General features: G+C 51.2%; 1 protein-coding gene across 2 annotated transcripts in view; it reads left to right on the top strand.

Moving 5' to 3' along the window:
• CACNG3 (calcium voltage-gated channel auxiliary subunit gamma 3) overlaps window positions 1–19,247 on the top strand; it is a 62,582-nt gene extending 43,335 nt beyond the window's left edge. For both annotated transcript variants that reach the window (XM_077828650.1, XM_077828651.1), the window contains 3 exons: window positions 12,057–12,140; window positions 15,725–15,865; window positions 18,736–19,247. In XM_077828650.1, the coding sequence (XP_077684776.1) occupies window positions 12,057–12,140; window positions 15,725–15,865; window positions 18,736–19,247 (737 nt within the window). The remainder of the gene's footprint in view (window positions 1–12,056; window positions 12,141–15,724; window positions 15,866–18,735) is intronic.
• Window positions 19,248–25,593: the final 6,346 nt, after the last annotated feature.

Raw genomic sequence — 25,593 nt, 5'->3', positions numbered from 1 at the left:
ATTGAGCTTGTGCCGTGTGTTCTTTATAACCATCTGCATGAGGTTGGCAGCGTCTGCCTGAATCTCTCTGCCCATTAGTTGGCCTAGATCCTGCCAAGAAAGGATTAAGTGGGTTCTGCTGGCTCACTGATCCCGGCTGCACTACACTGGAAATTTTCGACGAACGTCCCACTCTGATTCAGCTCCACCCATCTTAGTAGTGGTGGGAGCCCTAGTGTAGCGCTTTGAGCACCATGTCATGTAACCCTGCTCAGAGCCCATTCACATGGAAGCTTCCAAGCTAGATAACATGTGGATTGCTGAACCAATAATAGCAACCCTAGGACATTTTTGGAAAGTTTTCCTAGTGTAGAAGAGCCAGTGAGGCAAGAGGTTCGCTACCCTACCCAGATAGCCACTCCCACCTCCCTTCTATCGGGGGAAAGAGGATCTAGGGTACGGGCTGAGCAGTCCTGGGGGAGGAACACTCATTTGGGTGATGTTTCAAGATGCTGCTTATGTGATCCAAACCAGTTCTTCTGTCCTTGATTGCAAATATGTCTACAAAATACACAGCGAATGCAAATGACAAACAATGAACCTCCAAATCACTTTGCTTTGAATCCTGTTCCAGCTTTCCTGGGGTCCACTAGCATGCCCTTGAATAAAACATCACCTGCACCAAGATTAAGACAAGCAGAGAGAAGAGTTAGTCCTGCTGCTGCAGCAGATGAGGAAACCCTGGTTCTCTCTGGAGTGGACTCACTCTTCTAGCCCAAGCGTCTCCCTGAGCAGCATCACACAAGCTGACATTCTGGTAGACAGCGGGCAGTTGTCATTTCCAGGGGTCTGGCCAGGGAAGTACTGTGTGCGGTGATAAGCTAAGTTACCTAATCAAAATTCACACGAACGGGGAGAGAAAATTACTGAGATCCACCACAGGGACAGCTAAGAAGAGGATGAATAATGGCAGAAGCCTTCTGCCTTTTCTCAATCCCTCCTGGCCAGTGTATGAATTAAACCCAGCACAATATGACTCAGTTACATTAAGCAGTGACAGTGGCATCTCCGATGCATGCATCATCTGTGGGAATTACTTCGAGAAAGCTGGCAAGCCCCAGAATCACAAGCGTGGGGTTCTGTTCGTAGGAGCCCTGGTTCCCCCTGCCTGGATTCTGGGCACATGCAGGGGAGTTCTGACTTACCCCAGGAAGAGGAGAGGATTGCCCTGTGATGTGAGTACAAGTCTGCCCTACATTTTTACAAGTGGCCACTTACTGTGGATGTCCCATTTTGGGGCGTCCAGCTTCGGACACTCAGGTCCTAACTTTCAGAGGTGTTGTGTACCTGCAGCTCCATTTGACCCCACTGAAATTCCGCCACTTCTGAATTTGGCCCACACCCAGAGGCCCATTTTAAAAATGAAGTGAAGCTGCAAAATTTGGATCCAGAACAGTGTCTCAACCCCCCCTCCCCCAAAAGTTCAAAGATTATTAGAACTGGGGTGCAGCTCAGGGACAACTTGCAAAATTTCAACCTGGGTTTGGATTTTGAACACTCTCAAATTTTGCAGTGTTGGTTTGGACGTCTTCTGGAGGTCTGTGGATATGCATTGCAAAGCGACTGTAATATAGCCCCATGCGTGGTGCAGTCTGCCCATGCGACCATGAATGGTCAAGGGAGGTCCTTAGAGCACCGAGCAATTTCAGAGCTGGTCAGAGGTTTTCTGGCCTTCACTGCTGTGCACTCGTGCACAGAGATTGTCACACCAGATCAGAACGGGGGTCCACCTGGCCCAGTGATCCGCCCCTGACAGTGGCCAGGAATAGCTGCATCAAGAAGGGGCAAAAAACCCTGCAGGAGAGCCTTAGGGAATAAGCTGTGTGTGTAGGAAGCACCTTCCTTCCTATCCCAGCTCCTCAGCGGTTGGCTTAGGCCCTGAAAGAGAAGGGTTTATCGCCCTTATTTGTTTATTTTCCCTTTAAGGTAGGCGAACACCCTAACATCCCAGGGTAATTGCTTTCCACTACAGTGGTGCTGGTTCCACTTGGGAGCAGTAAAGGAAACTCAGTGGAGAACTCTGTAGCAGACTGAGTAGGATGCAGTGCACAGTCTGAGGGGATGCCGTGCACAGTCCCAGGGGGACGCAGTGCATAGGCTGGGGATTAGTCTTAGCAGACGGGAAAGGGGGAACCTGCTGTCAAACTTATTTGATGTTCGTTTTTCAATCCTACGGGAGTTTTAGGTAAGTCCTAAACCCCATGGGTCCAAAAGACATGTGAATGCTTCTTCATCCAGAGCCAGGGTTCCCTGACACTGGGGCATGTTCTAGTCCCTGCTTTGCTTTGTTAGGCACGGAACTCACTGCTGCAGGTTTAGCTCTAGTTATCCAAGTATCAAACGTACGCTCTCTACAACTACACTATCCGGGATAAAGGCGAGGAATCCTCAGGCATGACCTGATTCCCAGCTGGGGTCAGGAAAAAATTCCTCAATATTATGGGGGTTTGACACCTTCTCCTGGATCATCAGGCACTGATCATTGGCAGAGACTAGCTACTGGACTATTGGTCTCACTGGTGGTCTGAGAAGTGGATCGAGAGCTCCCTGTCCTGGACCAAAGGAGTTGGGGTTTGAATTTGTAACACGGATTTATTTTCTCCCACATGTTATTAGGGCTTTGGACTTAAATACCTGCGAACAAGAAAGGGGAACAGCAAAGCGTTTTAAACAGCCTGGTTACAAATACCCTCCCTGCTTGACTCTTCACGCTTTGCTTCCTTGATACCTGTGATGTCATGACGCTACTTGTTCTCTGCAGGCCCACAGGTTTAAAAAAAGGCAGAATTTCTCACGTAGATGGCAAGCAGGAAAGAGTTCAGTCCAGGCTTTCCTGCTAGAGGATAAAGAAGCAGGAAAGGGCACAAGCCCGGCGTTAGTTTCCCTTTGCAGGTCTCCTTTAATAACGGGTGGGTGGCTGGGTGGGTTGTAGGGCTGGCGGTAACCACCGCGGCCTATCAGGAGGTCGGGCACTGAGCTGAGTATGTGTGAGAAGCAGTAGCTGCCCCTCGGGAGTAGCCGAGTGCGTGGAGGGCTGTTCCCCGTCCCGTCACTCGGGATGTACATACAGGGGGATCCCGTAGACACTGCAGCAGCTTCCCTCTTCCTAGACCGCCCTATCTGGGGTGGGGGACAGAGGGAAACGCACACAAAGGGTTGACAGAGAACGGGGGCTACCTCCTGTCCCCATCCCCAGTGCTCCTGAATCAGGGTGAGGGGAGAAGGCCAAGTCTGTGTTGTGGGGGAGCCATCAGCATTTGGGCTCCAGGATCGTTCTCTCTGAATTACACTGTTGTGGTGTTTGCTCAAAAGCTGGGCATTTTTTCTGGGTGTCATGTGACTTAACGGTTGCCACGGTAACTATCTTGGGTTAATGAATAGCGTGGAGTAAAAAATCCTAGATAAATGTCAAAGCATAAAATAGATTCTGCGGGGCGCAGGGCTGGGTGATGGGCAGCTCGGGAAGCGCGCGGCTGGCTTTGCGCACATTACATGGCAGCTGGCGCTGGGAGCCAGAGCTCTCTGTCTGTCTGTCTGTCACTCTCACACCCTCCCTCAACTTCTTCCCCGGGGGCCCTTTCTCACCCCTTCCCTCCCCAGCTCGGCTCTCGCTCCCTCTCTCCCCTTTCCTCTCTTCTGACAATTCCCCTTCCTCAGGGCTTAGCTTCCCCCGGGTACACAGTGACCTGTGCAGCACCTTGGTCCCGCAGCCAGTGGCCTTTGAGTCTGTTCAGCTGGGCCCTAGCACCCTTCTCCTGCAGCTCCTTGGTGAGTCCAGCTCTAGGCACTTTGTTCCCCATCCAAACCAAACAGGGAGCCAGATCTCCTCCCCTAGAGTTGGCCCAGTGCCCCTGTGGTGGGGAGGGCAGCAGAGTGTGTCAGGAGCATGGCCAGCCCTCCATGCTCTCGCCAGCCCAGGAACTGCCACTGAATCGTATGTCCCTTCCCTTGCAATAGCCTTTTTTCTCCCTGGGGTGGCCCCTTCCCTGCAGCCTGGGCATGAGATCTCGGTGACCTTTATGGCTGCCTAGGACCCTGTGCCCTCTGCCCATGCACCCTACAGACCTTCCCGGAGACAGCTCTGTCCAGATCCCGTGTCAAGCAGCTCACAGCAGAGTGAGTGCCCCACCTGCCTTCCTTGCTCCCAGCTGAGCAGGCTCTGCCCTGGCAGCAACCCACGCACAGCACACATGATGGCAGACAGGAGAGCAAATGCTACCAAGCGGTACCAGATTGCTGGCCTGCTTTGGTCGGTACTTCCACCACGGCCTGCTGTAGGCTGCGATGGTGCCTTCTGGACCAGCTGCGTAGGGTTGCCACTTTCGGTTGGACGTATTCCTGGAGGTTTCATCATATGACATAATCTTTCTTTAAAGTTTTAGTCCCTGGAGACTCCAGGACAATCCTGGAGGGTTGGCAACGCTACTGCTGCATCAGTTAGAACTTGGGCAGTCCAAGTCCTGCTGCCTGCTTGTCTGCCTGGATCTGTTTTCTCGTCCCAAGCCCACCTCTGTGGTATCCAGGCAGCTCGCAGGCTTTAGGAATGACACTGTTCTTCCCCACCCCTTCAGCTGTTCAGTTTGTCACATTTTTTGTTCCAGAATGAGGAGAGTGTGTGTGGGTGTGTGGGGGGGTGTTAGAATTGCAATTTCCAAACAATTTGCTGTCCTGTCAGTATCCGTGGTTGCCCGAGAACGGACATGCTTTCTATACCAGGCTTAGGAACCTAGGAATTGCCAGATGGTTTCAGACCCAAGGTCCATCTACCCCAGTATCCTGTGGCTGGCAGTGGCCTGTGTCAGCCGCTTTGGGGAAGGTGTAAGATCCCACCACAGCAGCAGCCATGGGATTATCTGCCCCCACGTTAGGTCTCATCCTGCTCTCTAAAGCCCTGAAGCTAGAGGTTTCATGTCCCTGCCAAAATGGCTGTTAGCATTAATTACAATAATGCTGGATACTCTTGCGATCCATAGAAATGCACAATCCCTTTGTGAATCTTATTAAATTCTTGGTGTATTCTCCTGTATACACTACTATGGAATGGCTCCTTCTGTACTTTACCGTCCCCAAAACACACACACACAACACAGGAACTAAAACTATCTGACATGCCAACACGCATGAAACATTGTGGGATGTGAAACATCATGGGAAGCCATGTGGGTTAACCCTCTCCCTCTCCCACACCCCACTCCTGTGTCCTTTGGCCAGTCATCTATTAGGCATATCTAAAAAGCCAGACCAGGTTCCCCACAGTGAAGTCTGGACCTGCCTCGCAGCCAGGGGTGAAAGTAAGTTAGAGGACTTACTGGTACGCTGGAGTCCTGAGCAGGGGGCGTGGCCTCAACCGGAAGCGGCAGGACCTTAAATCCCTGGGAGCCCGGGGCCCTTTAAATCACCCCTGAGCTACCAGCTGCAGAGGCGACTGGGAGCCCCGGGGCTCGAGGGTGATTTAAAGGGCTCAGGGCCCCAGCTATCACAGCGGAGCCCTGGGCCCTTTAAATCACTGAGGAGCCCCGGGGGCTCCCGGCTGCCACCGCTACCCCAGGGTTCTGGCAGAGCTTTAAAGGGCCTGGGGCTCCGCTGTGGTAGCAGCTGCCGGAGCCCCGAGCCCTTTAAATCCCCGCCTGAGCCCTGCTGCCCGAGCCTTGGGATAGCGGTGGCCGGGCTCCATCGGGGATTTAAAGAGCCCGCCGGAGCCCCATCGCTGCTACCCCAGGGCTTTGGCAGCAGGGCTCCGGCGGGGATTTAAAGGGCCAGGGCAGTAGGGGTGGCTGGAGCCCCAGGGCCCTTTAAATCCCCGCCATAGCCCCCCACCCCCACCCCGGGGCTCGGGCAGCAGGGTTCAGGCCGGGATCTAAAGGGCCCCGGGGCAGTAGCAGCGGCTGGAGCTCCGGGGCCCCTTAAATCCCCGCCACAGCCCCGCCGCCGCTACCCCAGGGCTTTAAATTGCCCTCTCGGAAAGCCGGTCCTGGTACAGCGCACCAGCTCTTACCAGTACGCCATACCGGGGCGTACCGGCTTACTTTCACCTCTGCTCACAGCTGAATCAGCCAGCCTGATGCTCAGCCATGTTCCAGCACCGGCCAGGGCTCCCCATGCTGGTTTAGACTGACAAGGAGAACTTCAGAAGAGATAAAGCCCAGGGAAATTAGTATTCTCATTTCCACACGTCACCAATAGACTGACTTTGTCTCCAAACTTCTCTCCCACACTGTATCAAGTGAAAACATTTCTCTCTCTCTCTCTAATCAGATAATGAATGCTGGCCCCATGACCCTGCCCAGGAGTTTATGACAGCTGGAGATGTTCAGACTCTGAGAGTGAGCCAGTGCATTTGGGAAAGATCTTGTAAAGTTCCACCCACTGTGCACCATGCTCTTCGCTAATAGGAGCATTCCAGCCATTAAAAGGCACAAAGGGCAGATCTATATTGAATAGAACAGAGCTCAGACTTTGTGTAGCTTTGAGATGCGAGTGAAGCCAAATGGATTTGAAGGAGGCACCAGGAAGGTTATAAATTGATTTCTAAGTGCAGCCACTGTAACGTTTAGACTCATTTAATGCAGAACCCTTGTTTCTTAATCAGCAGCGAAGAATCGGACTCTTTCAGTTTGAGCCATGTCCGAATCTCTTACTGGCGAAGGATTCTACCACTTTGCACGTGGCCCATGTGTTTCTCAGTGCGGACGTGTGTGGTGGCAGGGTGTGCAGAGTGGGTCTGTGCGTATACGTGAGTGGGTGTATGCTGAATCAGTGTGTGTGTGCGCTGGGGGGCATATGCCTGCGCTGGGTCAGAGCACGTTTCTAATGGCACTGCGTATATATGCTGGGTCAGGATGTGTGTAGTGTGTGTGTGTGCTGGATCGGGGGGAGGGGCGGTGCTGGATCTGGGTGTGTTTGAGTCAGTGTGTGCACTGTATATGTGTTGTACAGATTACAGCTTCCTTGAATTTACTCATAATTTGAAATTATTTGCATTTTTGACAGTCTGGATTGAATTTGAATGCTTGAAATCTGAGCTCTGTTGCAGAGTAGGAATTGCTCCTATAGTCGGACTAACGTGCTCCTGCTTGCGACGGCTGGTGTGCTATTCTCTGTGGTTCGTTTTGTCCCTGGGACTCCACGCAGCAGCCACGTAGAGGAGTCAGAGATGACGCAGAGGGTTCTCTCCAAGATGCTTCTGAAAGTCTGGGAGTCAGGTCAGATCCCAGTTACACCAGTGTAAATCCAGAGTAACTTCACTGAAACTAGTGGAATTACACCGATGAAGTGAGCTGCGGCTCACGAAAGCTCATGCTCAAATAAATTGGTTAGTCTCTAAGGTGCCACAAGTCCTCCTGTTCTTTTTACACCAGTGAAAAACTGGAGGAGCCTGAGATATGCATGGACCACTGGGTGCCCCCCTGGGCCTGTATCCAGCAAAGCTTTCTAGCATGTGTTTTTCTTTGAGCATCTGAGCAGTCCCAATTGACTTCAGTGAGACTATTTAAAATTAAGCACATGCTTGAGTGTGATGCTGGATCAGGGTGCTAGAGGCTACACAAATCTCCACAAACTTCTGTGGTTGTAAATATTAAGAACAGGACTAGAGCTGGGCAAAGACAGGTCATCGCATTTCCTGGAAGAGTTCGAGATTTCCAAATTTGGCTTCATAATGATTTGGAATAAAACCCAAAATTTCAAAATTCTCTGCAAAAGGGAATGGAGCCCTGGCTCAAGGGTAGAACGCCCTGCAGAGCCTGGAAGCCCTGGGGCACCTGGCCACCGTGTAGTCCATCTGGCAGGCTGCCCCCAGAGCCACAGACTGTGGAAGCCCTGGGGTCACTGACCAAGGGGCAATCTGCGTGGCAGGCTGTCCCAGAGTCATGGACCATGGAAGCCCTGGGGTCTCCAGCAGTGTACTGCCAAGGATCTGGGCAGGAAAGCTGGCATGAAACCAGGCAGATTTCCAAAGGAAGTGTTCCTGGCAGGCAGGGTTTGAAACCTTCTTGGGTTAAAGAGGAACTTAACTGAAATCAGACGGTCCCTGTGAAACGTTTTAATTTTGACAAATCGGCAAATTCCAACGAAAAAAACGTTTTGCAGGAATTCTTTCAACCAGCTCTAAGGGGATCCTGGTTTCAGTTACACTGCTGTTGTCTGGGTTTGCATCTGTGGCCTGATCACCTAAAAACTAGCTCAGCCTAGCAGCATCACTCAGGGCTGTGGAAAATGTTGCACCTTTTGCGGTGTACTTAGGTCGCCCCAACCCCGTGGCCAGGTCGACGGAAGAATTCTTCCATCAGCGGAGTTCTCCCCTCTCGGAGAGGTGGGTTAACTACGTGGTGTCCGACGTAGCCGCACTAGGGCTCTCCAGGGGCACAGGTGCAGTACCAAGCCGTGCTCTAGCAGCTACAGCGTCAATGTTCCCTCTGCAACTCAGATCAGAATCTGTCCCATGAGACCAGGCTTCCCTGTGGCTTCTTTATCCCCCGTCCTGGCTGAAACCCAGCCAGGCCGCTGTCCTGCTGCCTTTGACCTTCCCAGCAGCTCTCCCACCGATGCCAAGGTGAGCAGCATGGGGAAGCAGCCAGAGACGGGGGTGTTCTCAGGACCTTTTGTTTGTTTAAAGTTTAACTGAATTTATCTATACGCCAAAAAAATCTGTGTTTTAGGCAAAGGTTTGGCCCAGACCTTATTTTATTCAAATAGGTTCCCATGTGTCTCTGGCCGACATATGCTCAGGATCATGGGCAGTGCTTGAACACCCCATTCGGGGAGGCTAGTCCCCTGCCCTGCTCCTACTGCCCGAGGCTTAGCATCCCCTGGCCTATTATACCCACTGCTCAGGATCCTGGTCTGCCTGTCCGGCCATTCACACTATGTGTTTGCAGGTCAGCAGATCAGAGCTGCTCCTCTTTACAGATAAGTAGCTAGAGAGAAGAGGCCACACTGTGAGGAAGAGGGGCTGATCTCTCCGAACGCTCTTGTGCCTCTGAGCACGAGCAGCAGCTTGGCAATCTGTGTCTTTGTTGGGTTATCTAGCAGAGCAGTCCAGTACTTAGCCTGGGAGGAGATGACATGAGCCTCCCAGTCAGACGGGCAGTGGCAGGGCTGAAGCCTGGGAAAGTTTTCCCAAGTGGTAACAGATGAGCTCATAACTTGCAGGGCTTTCCATTCAAATGAGAGAATGTGGAGTGAAAGGGCTGGGAGGATTTTATCTACAGACCCACTGAATGATTCTCCACTAAAAACCCAGTGAAGGATTTGCCCGAAGCGGGCGGGCAGTGAGAGCAAATTGTTGCCTCGCCTGCTTTATTTGAGCTTAACCGAAGAAAAGGAATGTTCATTCATGCCTTTCGGCCCATCAGGCAGCGTCAGTGCTGGAAAAGCATGCTTTCAACTGGCCGGCTTTCGAGACAAGTGCCTCTGTATATCACACAGGGAGGAAAGTGAGACTCAGTTGAATACTAGCCGGAGGCAGGCTGTACATAACTGCAGAATAATAACAGGGCTGAGAATGACAGGGTTCAGAGGAGCAGCCGTGTTAGTCTGTATCCGTAAAAAGAAAAGGAGGACTTGGGGCACCTTAGAGACTAACCCATTTATTTGAGCATGAGCTTTCGGGAGCTACAGCTCACTTCATCGGATGCTGAGAATAGTTCCCAGTACAACAATGCAACCACTGTGCAGCACCGCTGGCCAGAGAGAGGGCGAACCGCTCAGGTTAGATCAATTACACAGGCCCGCTGAATCCTGTAGGAGATCAGTAAAGATAGCAGGGCCTGGGACTATTAAAAGAAATAAGCACAGTTTACATTTATACGGTGACTTTCAATATCCCAGCACAGGGGTGCTGAACAATTGGTAGAGTGGGGGTTCTGAGAGCCATTGAACCTAACTGCCTATGATGGAAATGACTTCAAGTCGGGGGTGTGGCAGCCCCCCCAGCACCTCTAGTTTCAGCACCTATGTCCCAGCATGCTTTGCAGAATAAGTACAGGAATTGCGTCCTCATTGGGGGTGGGGGACACAGCCCACAGCGATACCACCCCAGAGCGCGGGAATGGGGTCAGGCAGGAGCAGAAAAGAGTGGGGCACCCAGTTACTCTTGCAGAGGAACAGCTGGTGCACAGAATGTGATGGCTCAGATTGCTGCTCTGGCGCAGAGGCTTGCTGAAGGGAAAGCAAATTTTCCCTGTAAGTCGCTGGTCTGAACCCAGCCTGGCTCAATAACAACTGAGTCGCAGATGATCACTGACAGCAAACGGAGGTAGCTTCCTCTAGCAAACAGGCCTTCCTCTCACTGGGGGAGTCGATGTGTAATTTCAGAGAGCAACACGTTCTGATGGTCAGCTCCAGCCGTTCCAGGAGCCTAGGAAAACCGTGGCACCACGGGGGCTCCGCTGCCCAAACGTGACCCTCTGCGGGTTTGGCTGCTGTGGAGGTGACGAAGGGTCAGCACTACAGCCAAGGAAGCAAAGCTGGGAAGAGTTAAATCTGTCAGGCTTCCCTGCAGATGCAGCTAGGTCGCAGCAGTGTCCCTGGAAATGACGGAGCAAAGTGAATTCCCAGGAATCGAGCACAGTGCAGCAAACCCCACCCAAGAGCAGGGCTCTCCAGAGGGAAAGGGGAACGCCTCAGCTCTGACGACCTCCCCAAAGTGCAAGGGAGGGAAGGGTGGGGAGGGGAGGGGAGGATTGGACGTCACACAACAAGTGGGACAGCGTTTGGTATAGGGGGCTGTGGCTGTGTGGGATGCCTGGTGTGAGCGTACACACGTGTCCTTCCCCAGAGCTCTTTCCCAGCGCCAGCTCCTAGCTGCTCCGGTGTCCATGTTTGTGTCTGGGTCAGTGGGCGTTTGTGCAGCGCACAGAACTCTGGGAGCCTGTCAGAGTGAGGGGGTGTTGGGTGCCTCACCCTCGGGGAGCACACACAGGGCGGGGGGGGGGGGGGTAGCCAGGAATCTGTGAACCTGTTGGGAGAGGGGTGGGAAAGTGGGCAGAGTTTGGGTGCTCATGGGTGCTGTGATGACAGATGGCACGTGCCACTTTTAACCTTCAGCCTTTTCTTGTGTGTGAGACTCCTGAGTGCCAATAATAAACGGTTCAGGGTAGAAGCAGATCCTGCCCTGGTTAGCTCCAAGGGCCTGCCTGAGTGAAATGGAAAGCTGGGTGCTCCAGAGGTCAATTGACACACAACCTTCATGTGCTGGGAAGCTGAAGCTTACTGAGGAGCAATCAGTGGGATGGAGCTCCGTGATGGGCGGTTTAGAATTGCCAGCGCATGGAGCTATTTGCATGGATCCCTCATGCCTGGGCCACACAGGGATGAGCGAGAGGCCAGAGGCCTGCGGTAAGGATCTTTGTGCAAGGTTCCTGGGGCTTAATGAATCGTCTTTGAGAGATTCCCGTGCATGGCATTCCACTAGGGACTAGCCAGCGTCACAACCCGGCCCACCTGCTCGGTGGCTGTTCGTTAGCTGACCCACAGCTAGGCAGCGGGATGTTGTAACAGAGTGCGGGCGTGAATAAGGCGAAGGTTTTCAAGGCAGCCAAGAGATGTTGCTGTTTGTGGCACAGCAGGCTGTGTTGCTTTGGGAAACAATCACACCCCCAAACTTGCCAGGAGTTTCCAAGAGTTACTATCTCCTAGTGGCCAGAGCAGTGCCGCAATAGCCCGATAAGGAATCAGGGTAGCCTGCCCCATGGACAGACGGCACTTGAAAGCCAGATCGTGGGGAATGCCTCCCAGGCCAAGCCCTACAAGGAGGGGAGAAGTTTTAAAGTCAAATCCTCAGACACAGGCTGCCGAGGCAGCTCTGGAGCCTAATTCCCTGGGTAGCTCGGCTGCTGGTGTTAAACCCAGAGGGAAGCCAGCCAGATGGTAGCTGTGTGTAGCAGGGAGGTGGCTTTGCGGACCTTCCGTTGCGCCTTCTCTGCTCATCCCCAGAGTGGGTCTCGAACCCTCCTCGACCCATCTGGAGAGATCTTGAAAACACCACTGATGCGTCCATTGGGTTTGTGTTTCCTTAGGAACGTTCCGAGGAGTGTGTAAAAAAATCGATCATTTCCCGGAGGATGCAGATTATGAGCAAGACACGTCCGAGTACCTCCTACGTAAGTCTGTGTCTACACTCGGCCTCTTGTGATTCTGCTTGTTACCTCCTGGCGTGCCCTCAGAGCCTCGGGTGAGAGCAGCGGCTCTACGAATGTAAAGAGAGAATGTATGAAATATTAATATCACTCTCCAAAATGGTGACTCCCTCCCTGAATTCTGGCCGTTCCTTTCGTTCCCATAATATGCAGACACACTCTGGCATCAGCTCTGCCTCTGCCCCTCTGTGGTGCTGCTTGGGATGCCCGTGGCTGGCCTGGAGCTGTGCTTCCTGCTGCTTGAACCAACACCAACAGGTTCTTGCCGGCCAATTGTAGAGGCAGATCAGCAAAGGTCCTTCTATGGTTCATGGCCTCCCGACCAGAGTAAATGGCACCTTCTGTTTGCTGGTGTCATGAGGTCACATCTCATAAGCATCTTTAAGCAGCTTTCTCCTTTGTCCCCTTTCAAATCTGTCCCTCCCTTTCCCAGGCCCAGTCCTGTAAGATATCCAGTATCCTCAGCTCCCGGGAAGCCTGCAGCTGCTGCAGCGTCAGGAGCTAGGCCCTTGCAATTTTGCTGCGAGAGGATTTTTTTTTTACAGTGATTCCTCTCCTCCTTTGTGTCCTGCATTTCCGCAGCCGGCTCTGGAAATTGTTGGCATTCAGTGAGGTGAGGATCTGAAGCCTCTGGCATGTCTTCTGCCAACAGCTGTCAACTGCAAGTAGATTGAATGGAAACAGACCTGGCAGACCTCCCAGGAAATGCAGAACCCTCCAGCTTTCTGGGGTGCCCTGTCTTTTCACCTGATCAGGAAACCTAGCAAATGAATGGGTGTTTATATGAAAGGAACCTAATAGTGGAGGTGGGCCAGATTCTGAAAGAAGGAGCCGTATCCCTTTTACACCTCCACAAATGTGTGTGCAAATAAACATGGAAACACAAATGTGCAAATGGACACCTATGCATTCCACACAGATGCACACAAACTCACAGGTAGATATGCACCCACGTGTGCAAAGAAACATTGTACTTATGCTCACATACTACAAACGCACGTGTTCACTCACACATGCGCACCAAACACCCACACACATGCGTGCACAATCGCACATATATGCGTGCACACCACACATCTGCAAACATTTTCATTTTAGCAGATTAAAAGAAGCCTTTTTTAAAAAAAACCCAGAATTTCATTTTAATGGGGCTGCTCTATAGCCCCTGGGCTTATTTTAATGGGCCTAATGGGGAGAAGAGAACCCCAAACCTGAGCACAGCCCATTAGATGCCTTTGCTTTAGCAGCAGATAGTTGTTTGCTGAATTAATTAACTTTGGCCATTTTGGAGGCCTCAACCTTTGCAAGTCCAATTAAAAAAGGCAAAAAGGCCTGTTTTCTGTAATTGCCTGGGCTTAATGCCGCCAAAGCTGGTACTGAAATGGCTTGGCTCACAAGGGGAGGAGAATTAAAGAGAGGAAAGGTTTTTGACGTAAAGCCCTAGCTCCTGGAGTCATGTTGTTGTTTAAGAGTCTCAGATTTCATTTTTTTTAAAAGTAAATTTCTAGTCCTCATGTGGAGAAAAGCTGGAAAGCATGCCTGGAAAACCCAGAGGGCAAATAAAAAGAACTCCAGATGTGTTCTTTGGTAAAATATCTTGATTTCATTATGGGGGTGGGGGTCTGACCCATGATTTTTGAATGCTTGGGGATGGCAGTACTGCTAGTCTCAGGGCTATCCCCAGTCTCATGAGAAGTGGTGTTTTTCCTAAAGCTCCAGCACCTGGAGTCATGTGACTATACCAGAATATAAGCTTTCAGGCTAAAAGAAAAGGTACATTTCTAGTCCTGATGTTTGTGGGGGAAAGCTGGAAAACCTGGCCCTGAAAGGTTAAAACCCAGGAGGCAAATAAAAAGAACCAGACTTTGTTCATTTTAGAATCTCATGGTTTTTAAGACAAATTCATTATTTGAGGGGCCTGACTCATCATTCTGAATGGTGGTCGGGGTAGGCACTGCTGGCTCATGGACCGTGAAGCAGGTCCTGAAGTTTCCAGTCTGCAAAGCTATTCTATGGGCAGAATTAAAGTCGGCGGGGTGGGGGGCGGGGGCGGGGGCAGCACAGACAGAAGGTCTGTGCAATAACTGGGGAAGGAATGGACTGGGTTTGTCCTGGAGGGCAGTAGCCGGCCCTTTCAGTGTTGATGACCTTAGGCCCCAATCCTGCAGGTCTGGGCAGACCCACCGGTAGCATAGGGACTTTGTTATTATTAGAAACCTCGTTAGAGACCCTGAGTTATGCTCTTAACCCTTTGTGTTGCTCAAGCCATGCAAAGGGCCAGATTCTGCACATAAGCAGCCAGCAGGGAATTATCCTTGGAAAGGGGAACTCTCCTTTGGCATAAACCTGGTGGAGTCAGCACCTGCACCAACTGACCCCACCCAACCGTGGCAAAAGGAGTGTGTCCAGAGAAGGGTGTACTGGAGGAAAGTGATCTTCCACTGCCCTGAGGTCCCTTTGTGGCATAAGTTAGAGCAACTTCTCGGCTGCTCTAACTCACACCAGGCTGGCACAGCATCAAGGAGTCATAACCATCTCAATGCACCTTCAATCCTCCCAGCACCCAAGCATTTTACTGTACTTCTAGCTCCTGAGCATGTACAATTGAAATCAGTGGGAGTCAATGGAAGAAAAAATGAAATGCACAAATACGAAATGGGGAAAAACTGGCAAGGTGGCCATGTTGCAGAAAAGGCTCTGGCAGGTAAAGTGGATCACAAATCGAAGATGAGTCAACGATGTGATGTAGTTGTGAGAAAGGCTAATAACACTCTGGGGTGTATTACCAGGAAGGTCATATATAAGGCACAGGAGGTAATTATCCCTCTCTACGCAGCACTGGTGAGCCTTGGCTGGAATACCGTTTCCAATTTCAGGCACCCCATTTTAGGAAAGAGGTGGACAAATTGGAGAAAGTCCAGAGGAGAGCAACAAAAATGATGAAAGATTTGGAAACCGTACCTGTGACGAAAGAACAGGCTTGTTTGGTCTTGAGAAAAGCCGACTGAGGGGGACCTGGGAACAGTCTTCCAATCTGTTGAGGGCTGTTCTGAAGAGGAGGGTGATCAATTGTTCTCTATGTCCACGGAAGGTAGAACAAGAAATAATTGGCTTAATCTGTAGGAAGGGAGATTGAGGTTAGATATCAGGAAAATCTTTCTAGCAACAAGGATAGTTAAATACTGTAACAGGCTTCCAAGGGAGGTGGAATCCCCATCACTGGAGGTTTTTAAGAGCTGGTTGGACAAACACCTGTCAGGGATGGTCTAGGTTTACTTGATCCTGCCTCAGTGTGGGGGTCAGGGCTAGATGACCTCTCGAGGTCCCTTCCAGCCCGAAACTTCTCCAATGTTATGATTCTTGCCATTGATTTTAATGGGAGCAGGCTCAGACCCTGCTGGTTTGAACCAGAGACACCAGCCTTCCCATCACTGAGCCGTTCTGTCACTAGAGTCTGATTTGCCAAGGAGCTGCACGTGCGTTTTCACAGGGCTCGTGAGACCGTGTGAATGATGATTGACGGAGCCCTTCTCCTCTCCCCCGGCTAGGTGCCGTGAGAGCATCCAGCATCTTCCCCATCCTGAGCGTGGCCTTGTTGTTCTTCGGGGGCCTGTGTGTGGCCGCCAGCGAATTCTACAAGAGCAAACACAATGTGATTCTCAGCGCTGGGATCTTCTTTGTCTCTGCAGGTAAGTGCCCGCCCAAGTCACAACTGCTCAGGATTTGCATGGCTCTAGCCCCACAGGATTAGGGCCCTGTCCTGTGTGCTGCACAGACATATGGTGAGACACAGTCCCTACCCAGGGCACAAAACCTGGGTTTTGCAAACAAGCCGAGGGAGCGAGGAGGATGAGGGGGGCAGGAACAGGAGTGGGTGGTTGTGTATCTGGTGACAAGCTGCAGGGTACATGGGGGCTATTTAAAGGCATAAATAACCCAGACACACTGTTTCTGCTGGCCATCGGCCTGGCCGTTGTTGGTGGGCAATTACAGAGGCTTTGCAGTAGAAGTGGGCCTTCGGGAGGGGTCTGAAGAAGGAGGAGATTGCTGCTTTACTTGTCTGTTCGGGCAGGGGGTCCATGGGTAGGGGGTGCCCACGGAAACTGAACTCCCCTCTTGCCCCGAGGGCAGGGCTGGATGTTCCTGTCCGGCTCTGCTTCTCTCCGTATACCCACAGAGCTCCTGGGAATTAAGGGCTGGATAGGCTCAGACCTCAGCAAGGTCATTGGCCCCACAGCAGGTGCAGATTAAGTGTCACACCAGTATCACCGTGTCCCCAAGCAGACTCATACCGGGGTGCCTCCGCCCTGACAAGAAGCAACCCCTCCTGGTGAGAGGGGAATGGCCTCTCGGCCGAGGCAGCCAGCAAGGGGGCTAGTTAATGGGTTTTTCAGTGAGGTCACCATCAGATGTCATGCAGCAACCTTGGCTCACTACTGGCCTTGTCTAGATTTGAACCATTGAAGCAGAGGTGAGAGACTCTGTGTCTCCATTCCCCTCGTGTCCCTTATGGAAAAGCCCTAAAGCAGCTGGTGGAGATTAAACCAATAGGGTTCTTTAGCAATCAAATAGGGTTCTGTAGCAATTCCCCTATACATTTATCACACTTAGCTGTGAATGATCATCTCTCTGGGGCTGGTTTTTTAACCTATCCATAGAGCTCTAGAACAGACTTTAAAAACATACCCAAAGGATCTCAGTCTCCCTGCAGGTCTCTAGGACTCTTCCCATGAGGCTTCCCTCATCTTTCAGGCTGGTTGGTACAGCACAGACGAAATTTTCCACAGCTCTTAGCCCCCCTCCCCCCGCAGGGTAAGTCTACGCTGCAAAGAGGAACCCACGGCACCAAGTCCCAGAGTCCAAGTCAATGGATTCAGGCTCATGCTCTGGGGCTAAAAATAGCCATGTATGTGTTCCCACATGGGCTGGAACCTGTGCTCCGAGAGCCCTTCCCCCCGGGGCTCCGGCAGGCCCGAGTGGGAACCTGCATGCTGCTGGTTTTAGTCCTGCGGCCCAAGCCCCACAAGCCCAAGTCAGCTGAGCTCTGAGACTCTGCACCCCAGGGCTTTCTTTGCAGAGTGGACATCCCCTCCGGCCAGATTTCCAAAGAGCTCAGCTCCCAGCTGGGCACCAAAGCAGCCAGATTTTCAGAAGGGATCAGCGTGCTGGGGGCTGAGCTCAGGGTCACCACGGGCATGGCTGGGGGGCTGAGCTCTGGGTCACCACGGGCGCGGCTAGGGGCTGAGCTCTGGGTCACCACAGGGCCAGGCGTGGCTGGGGTCTGAGCTCTGGGTCACCACGGGGCCAGGCGCGGAGCTCTGGGTCACCACGGGGCCGGGCGCGGCTGGGGACTGAGCTCCCGCTGTGACTGCTGAGCGCTGGGAAATGTGGGCACCAGGCAGGTGGGCAGTTGTAATCTTCAGAGGCAAACGAGGCACTTTTGCACAGCGTGTCCTTGGGGTGACTCATTTCTGGGTGTTTCCCGACACTTCAGCTGATTATTTTATAACGACATCTTAGTCTCGAGGAAGTTTTGTTTTGTTTCTTCCCCCAAAGAGACGAATCAGTTTCCTTCCTTTGGCTGACAGGCACGTGTGATGTAGATGAGAAACCAACCGACAGAACCGAATCGAAACCGGCTTGAGCTAGCAACATTGAACGTAGCCCCATAGCCCAGGGCAGCTCACGTGGCACTTGGGCTAGCTACCCAAGTATGTACTAAGAGGTTCAAGGCAGGTCCATTCTCGGGCAGCCAGCCCAAGCCCCCACGTGTGCTACCCCCCCACCCAGCTGCACTGTAAGCATGCCCTGTGGCTGGCCCCTATTATGGAAAACGGGCCCACTAGAAGGAACTCCCAGAAGCTTCCCAGGGTTCCCTGCTTCCCCTCAAGGAGGCAGCCCCCAGAGAGCAGATGTTGACTCTTAGGGTCTTAGCCAGAATCAAGAAATCAAGAGGCACAGGAAAATAAACAAACACACCTGTCACCAGTCCCAGTCTTCTGGATTTGGGACAGGCCTGAGCCTGAACACCAGAGACCAGAAATAAACATAAGAGCAGGGGAAGTTGACCATCCCCTCCATGCTTGGTGTTTGTGGTGTTCATCCACGCTGTGAAATGCTCCAGCCCCAGAGGCAGCCACCCTCCCTAGAAGACGGAATGAACGAGGCTTTCACCCAGGGCTGCCTGGTGTCTGACTAGTGGTGGGTCCAGGTGAAAATTCCATTTTGTGACAACGTTTGAGGTTTCTAGACTTGTTTTCATTCCACCTCAGACGCTTTCACAAAACGGAATTGTGTCAAGACCTCCCTTTCCGGAGAGTAACGGTCCGGCTGGGGTGTCGTCTCACTCTCATCATCTCGTCACGTGACCAGGGAGCCTGCACCTCAGAAACCTCCCGTCGAAAACTTGTTAAAACTGCTACGTCTCCACAAAACGTTTTGGCTTTGTCGGAAATACACGTCGTTGAAAACATTCTGAGCCTCTGACCTGCTCTGAATGGGTTAGAGACGTTCTATTAGCCCAGCGACCCATCCTTCCTTCTCTGTCTCTCTCTCTCAGGTCTCAGTAACATAATCGGGATTATAGTGTATATCTCTGCGAACGCTGGGGACCCGGGGCAGAGCGACTCCAAGAAGAGCTACTCGTACGGCTGGTCTTTTTACTTTGGCGCCTTGTCCTTCATCATCGCCGAGATAGTGGGGGTGATTGCTGTGCACATGTACATCGAGAAGCACCGCCAGATCCGTGCCAAGTCCCACTCCGAGCTCCTGAAGAAGTCGGCCTTCTCTCGCCTCCCCACCTACCGGTACCGGTTCCGCAGGCGATCCAGCTCCCGCTCCACGGAGCCCAGGTCCAGGGATCTGTCTCCTGTCAGTAAAGGGTTCAGCACTATCCCCTCCACCGACATCTCCATGTTCACCCTCTCCAGGGATCCTTCCAAGGTGACCATAGGGACACTGCTCAACTCGGAGCGGGATCACACTTTTTTACAGGTCCATAACTCCATCCCCAAAGAGTTCAAGGAGTCATTGCACAACAACCCAGCCAACAGACGAACCACACCTGTCTGAGCCAGCTCCTCCCCACGCCGCCTCAGGCGCTGTGCCAACCAGGGAAGTAGAGGGAGGCGTTTTGTCTGGCTGCATGACATGATCCTTGTGATGGTGTTACCAGTGAAGCTCCATTTTTAAAGAACAAACCCAAATGGCTCTCAGCCCCACCCCACCCTTTAAATGCCACTTGCCAGGCCAGGCCACTGTGTTTATGGTTGAACTGTGTTTGGGCCCCAGAATCCCACCCCTTTTCCTTCTGTGGTTGGAAAGGGACATTGGCTTTGCTGTGACTTGCTGGGAGCAAGGCCCCTGAGGATTGGCAGGGTGGTTTCAAGTGGCCTCTGGGACAGCGACTTCTCAAAGTCACCATTGTTCATGTTGATCATAACGATCACAGTGTTACCTTCACTGTATGTCCCAATGGCAACATTGGAGACAGCCTTGTTTGTGAGAACCATTAACCCGATAGTTACATTTATGCGAAATTGCCTAGAAGTTCAGGGTATGAAGCTCTGAGTCAGCTAATGTAATGAGCGCTCACGTGGTTAAAATATTTTGCCTTGTTGTAATGGATAGAGCGCTTGGGTCTGGGTTTCCTTCTGGCATTTCGTGCATGCATTAAATAGCTTGGAATCCAATTTCTTCATGTTGGGTTGGAAGAAACATCCTTTCCGTAATTTTCTGTGGTTTTGGAAGGGCTTGGGGGGGGGCACAGGGGAGGCAGAGTGTGTTCCATTCAGATCATGTAAATGGACTAAGAAGCAGATTCCCTCCAATGACTAGTAGCGACTAGACTGCATTTGATTACCCGCTGATGTTAAACTGAAAGAAATAGCTCCCTGAAATTGACACACACACGCACAAGTGACTGTGTGGGCACAATTAAGGAGGGGATGTTTGGCCTAGTCTTGTTTTAGAAGCTGGGTTTGCATCGGAGCCTCTGGCAGTGATCCGCGTGTCACTGGTATATGAGTCTGTAATGAAGAATGTTTCAATTGACTGGGAGATTAAAGAGAAAAGTAACAATAAAAGTTTGGCGAATCACTTACTTGGCTAAATGAGCAACTCACTCTCACGCTGCTATGAACAGCTGGGAAATGGTGAAATGTGTCAAACAAAGCACGTTACAGTACAGCCTCGTACTTTCCTATCCGCACTCTGACAAGGTGCAGCACAGGAAAGCAAAGGACCAGGCGTGTTCTGTGATGCAGAAACACTGCTCAGCAGCAGGTAAGTCAGCTTTGCCACCCCAGGATGTGCACCCTCAGCTCTTCCAAGCTAAGCCCGGTGCTAAGCCTGCTCAGGGCTTGGATGTGAGCCCACTGCATAGGCGGTGTTGGTGAGCTAGTACCTATCAGCAGGTGGCTTCCTGCCCGGGGCCGGGGCCTAGCTGTGTGGCTGCAGGTGCTGTACTTCACACGAGGGTTAAATCTGAGGTGGTGACCTTTTCTCATCAGGAAAGAGCCCAAGACCCTTTTTGACAAGAGAAGGGATTTTAATCATGGCAACCTGGCCAAACTCCATCACATGCCGCCTCCTCATGTTCCCCTGCAGTTACAATTAAATGATCACATCTTGCTCTGCGCTGTTCTGCAGTGTGCCATGCACTGTTAAACACCTGCCTTGTGCTGCCAAAGAGGTGGCTGCATTTCAGTGATGGGTGTAACAAACTCTGTACATACACAGTCTACAGCGTGCTTTGAGTGTCCTATGGAGCAGAAGCCACGATAGGGAAGTAAGATTTATTCGGAAGGAGTGAAGAACTGCACACTGAGGTATTTCTTTAGCAAATCCCCGTCAGGCATAGCTTCTGAGCATTTGCTCCTGGCTCCTCTCAGTGGCTGAAGAAGCACTGTACACGAAATAGATACACTACCCTGGCATGGCTGCTTCTGTGCAGCTGTGCTTGTCTGACCCTTGGCGTGAGTGCTGGGGCTCTCTGTACTCACACAAAGCATGAGTTCTCTCTATGCCACCAGGTGGTCTCAGGGCATCCCCCTCCATTCCATCCTAGGGAGCCCCCGCCCTTTTTATGAGGAGATTACAAATTTGGTTGATAAAGCTAATAGTGTTGACAGAACATACTTAGACATCCGTAAGGGGTTTGACTTGGTATCGCATGACAGTTTGATTAAAAAACTAGAATGATCTAAAATTAACACGGCACACATTAAACAGATTAAAAGCTGCCTAATTGATAGGTCTCAAAATGTAACTGTAAACAGGGAATGATCACTCCATGGTTGTGTTTCCAGAGGGATCCTGGGTGGCTCTGTTCTATTTAACATTTTTATCAGTGAGTGGGAAGGAAACATAAAATCATTACTGATAAAGTTTGCAGATGACGCAAAGATGCGGGGAGTGGTAAATAATGAAGAGGACAGGTCACTGATACCAGCAACCTGGATCACTTGGTAAGCTGGACACAAGCAAACAATAGGCGTTTTAATACAGCTAACTGTAAACATAGACATCTAGGAACGAAGACTGCAGCCATACTTCCAGGATGGGAGGGGCTCTATCCCAGAAAGCAGTGACTCGGAAAACGACTGGGGTCCGGGGGGGGAGGGGGAGGGCGCAGGGAGTTGATAGCTCAACGTGAGCTCCCAGTGTAATGCTGTGCCCAAAAGAGCTAATGCGATCCTGAGATGCAGAAACGGGAATCTCGAGTAGGAGTAGAGAGGTTATTTTACCGTTATATTGAGCCCCGGTGTGACTGTTGCTGGAATCCTATGGCCCGTTCTGGTGTTAACAATGAAAGAGGATAAATAGGTGAGTGTTCAGAGAAGAGGCACAAGACTGAGTAAAGAACTGGAAAGCATGCCTAATAGTGAGAGACTCCAGGAGCTCAGTTTACTTAACTGAAAGAAAAGGTTAAGGAGTGATGTGATTACAAGTACCTCCATGAGGAACAAATATTGATTTATGGGCTTCCATCTACCAGGGAAAGGTCTAACATGATCCAATAGCTGGAAGCTGAAGCTAGACAAATTCAGACTGGAAAAAAGGTATACGTTTTTAACAGTGAGAGTAATTCAGCATTGAAACAATTTACCAGGGGGTCGTGCTGGATTCTCCATCACTGACAATTTTTAAATCAAGATTGGCAGGTTTTCTAACAGATCTGCTCTAGGGATTATTTTGAGGATGTTCCATGCCTGTACTATTCAGGAGGTCAGACTAGATGATCACAATGGTCTCTTCTGGCCTGAGAATCTAGCCTCCCCTTGCCATTGTCCTCCTCCTCCTCCTCCAGCTGGCAGAGAGGTTGGCCAGCTGATTATGGGGAAGCCATGCCTAAGTAAACTGGCTGTTCCCCCAGACTTTCAGTTCCATGGCTCTTGCGGTCACTACTAGGCTGAGCTGGGCTAAATTATTCATTTAGTGAATGTCACCGTGTTCTCTGCAGGCCAATTGACCATCATCAGCTCGAATTGTATGGAAATGATTTGCTATTGAAAATCATTCTAAATGTCCCGGGACTCCTGGGCTGCATCGAGAAAGCAGGCATCTTCCAGCTCTGGATCTGACCTAGAGCCAGTGTGAGGTGGGCTGGTGTTCCTGCAAATGGGAGTTGAAATGTGGACGGAGACATCCCCAGTAAGAACTTGATGTGTGTAAGCCCAGCACATGGCTCTGGGAGCCTATTAACAAAATAATAATAATTTATGCCTAATGCTTTTCATCTACAGCTACGTCTACACATACCGGTGGCATGTATAGTCCAGACACCACCTGCCCAGCTAGCCCAGATATAAGTAGCAGTGGAGACAGACCCGGTTTGGGTGGCGAGAGTAGAGAGTACTCTCCGTGCCTGAACCTTCAGGGTACATGCCCTGTGCAGCGCTCTGCTGCCCCGAGCAGTGCCACCTCGGTCTACGCTGCTATTGTTAGCAGTGTAGTGTCCTGCTGCCAGAGCCTCTCCTGGCCACGGTGAAAGGCTTGCACCCTGGGGCACTGCCGGAGCCTTTCCCCACTGCCTCCCCGCTGCCGGAGCCTTTCCCTGCCCAGGGTAGCTACACCAATCATCCCTGCCCTCTATGCGCTGCTGGAAGTGTAGACAGAGCCTGAGGCTCTCAAAGTGTGCCCCAAGCTTTAACCCTAAAAGTCCCCCAGCCCCTTGTGAGACAGGTGTCACACCTAGCTTCCACTGAGGCATGGGAAGGGTAAGTGACTTGCCAAGGTCACTCAGCAAGTCAGTGGCAGAGCTGCCAATCCCCTGTGGTGACCACTGGACTCACTGCTGTGGAGACTCAGGAAAGCAACAGGGTAGGGACCTGTTTAGACCAGGAGTCTCCCCAGCCCAGCATTGCTCCCTCTCGTGCTGAACACCTGTCACCTGCTCCTCTGGCTCCAACTTTGGGGCATTTAGTCAGGGTATAGGTAATGAACATCTTCCCCCTACGCATCACTGCCCCAGCAAGCAACCCCCATCTGCCCACCACAGAAATATACGTAGGGTCAACGACTCAATCACTGCACACAAGTTTGCTCCTTTAACCCAAAGTGGCCAAATGCAGAGTCTGAAGCCCCAGCATATACCCGGCCGCTGCTCTCGCTGTTCTGGCCTGTCTGGATTCCTCCGTCTCCAGTTCATGGTCCCCTGGCAGCAGAGGCCATGGTGCCTATGCTTGCTCATTCCATCTGATGGCAGAAGGAATGCCTTGATTTTCATTGCTGGTGAACTCAGCCACTGAGCGATGTCCATTTACCTGCCAAGGACGATGCATGACAGAGGACCGATTGCAGCTGTGCGGGTTTCCTTTGGCTTTATAGCATGGGCATAAATGTATGCTGCGAAAAAAGCATAGCTCCTTGCCACTGATGGTCTGGCCCTAGATGTCAGCATGCAGATGCTTTACCCAGCTTGACAGCTACAAAGCAGAACTAGAACAGGGCATTGCCTGCTCTAAGGTCAGGCCAAAACACCATTTTTTTCCTAAAAAGTGCCAGGTCAGGGCGGGCCCTGGGACATCCAGTCTGTCCAGGGGCAGGGTAGGGGACTGAATACCCCCAGGCACTCCTGGCCTGGTTCCTTTGCAGAGGAAATGCCACGTTTGTATGCAATTGCAAAATCAGCAGAGACCAATTTTCCTGGCTTCACTTTATCCGCTGCATTTGACAGAGACAAACACCTACAAGATCTCTATCAAGCATTCTTACAACTACAGTACCCACCTGCGGAAGTGAAGAAACAGATTGATAGAGCCAGAAGAGTTCCCAGAAGTCACCTACTACAGGACAGGCCTAACAAAGAAAATAACAGAACGCCACTAGCCGTCACCTTCAGGCCCCAACTAAAACCCCTCCAACGCATTATTAAGGATCTACAACCTATCCTGAAGGATGACCCAACACTCTCACAGATCTTGGGAGACAGGCCAGTCCTTGCCTACAGACAGCCCCCCAACCTGAAGCAAATACTCACCAACAACCACATACCACACAACAGAACCACTAACCCAGGAACCTATCCTTGCAACAAAGCCCGTTGCCAACTGTGCCCACATATCTATTCAGGGGACACCATCACAGGGCCTAATAACATCAGCCACACTATCAGAGGCTCGTTCACCTGCACATCCACCAATGTGATATATGCCATCATGTGCCAGCAATGCCCCTCTGCCATGTACATTGGTCAAACTGGACAGTCTCTACGTAAAAGAATAAATGGACACAAATCAGATGTCAAGAATTATAACATTCATAAACCAGTCGGAGAACACTTCAATCTCTCTGGTCACGCAATTACAGACATGAAGGTCGCTATCTTACAACAAAAAAACTTCAAATCCAGACTCCAGCGAGAAACTGCTGAATTGGAATTCATTTGCAAATTGGATACTATTAATTTAGGCTTAAATAGAGACTGGGAGTGGCTAAATCATTATGCAAGGTAGCCTATTTCCCCTTGTTTTTTCCTACCCCCCCCCCAGACATTCTGGTTAAACTTGGATTTGTGCTGGAAATGGCCCACCTTGATTATCATGCACATTGTAAGGAGAGTGATCACTTTGGATAAGCTATTACCAGCAGGAGAGTGAGTTTTTGTGTGTGTGTTTTGGGGGGGGGGGGTGAGAAAACCTGGATTTGTGCTGGAAATGGCCCACCTTGATTTTCATACACATTGTAAGGAGAGTGATCACTTTAGATAAGCTATTACCAGCAGGAGAGTAGGGTGGGAGGAGGTATTGTTTCATGGTCTCTGTGTATATAATGTCTTCTGCAGTTTCCACAGTATGCATCCGATGAAGTGAGCTGTAGCTCACGAAAGCTTATGCTCAAATAAATTGGTTAGTCTCTAACGTGTCACAAGTACTCCTTTTCTTATTGCTGGGCTTAGAAGTCAGCATTAGAGAGG

The sequence above is a fragment of the Eretmochelys imbricata genome, chromosome 10 (assembly GCF_965152235.1).
Source record: "Eretmochelys imbricata isolate rEreImb1 chromosome 10, rEreImb1.hap1, whole genome shotgun sequence".
In the NCBI taxonomy this organism is placed as follows: Eukaryota; Metazoa; Chordata; order Testudines; family Cheloniidae; genus Eretmochelys; species Eretmochelys imbricata.
Note: the sequence above shows the minus strand (reverse complement) of the source record. Positions and strands in the feature narration are given on the sequence as shown.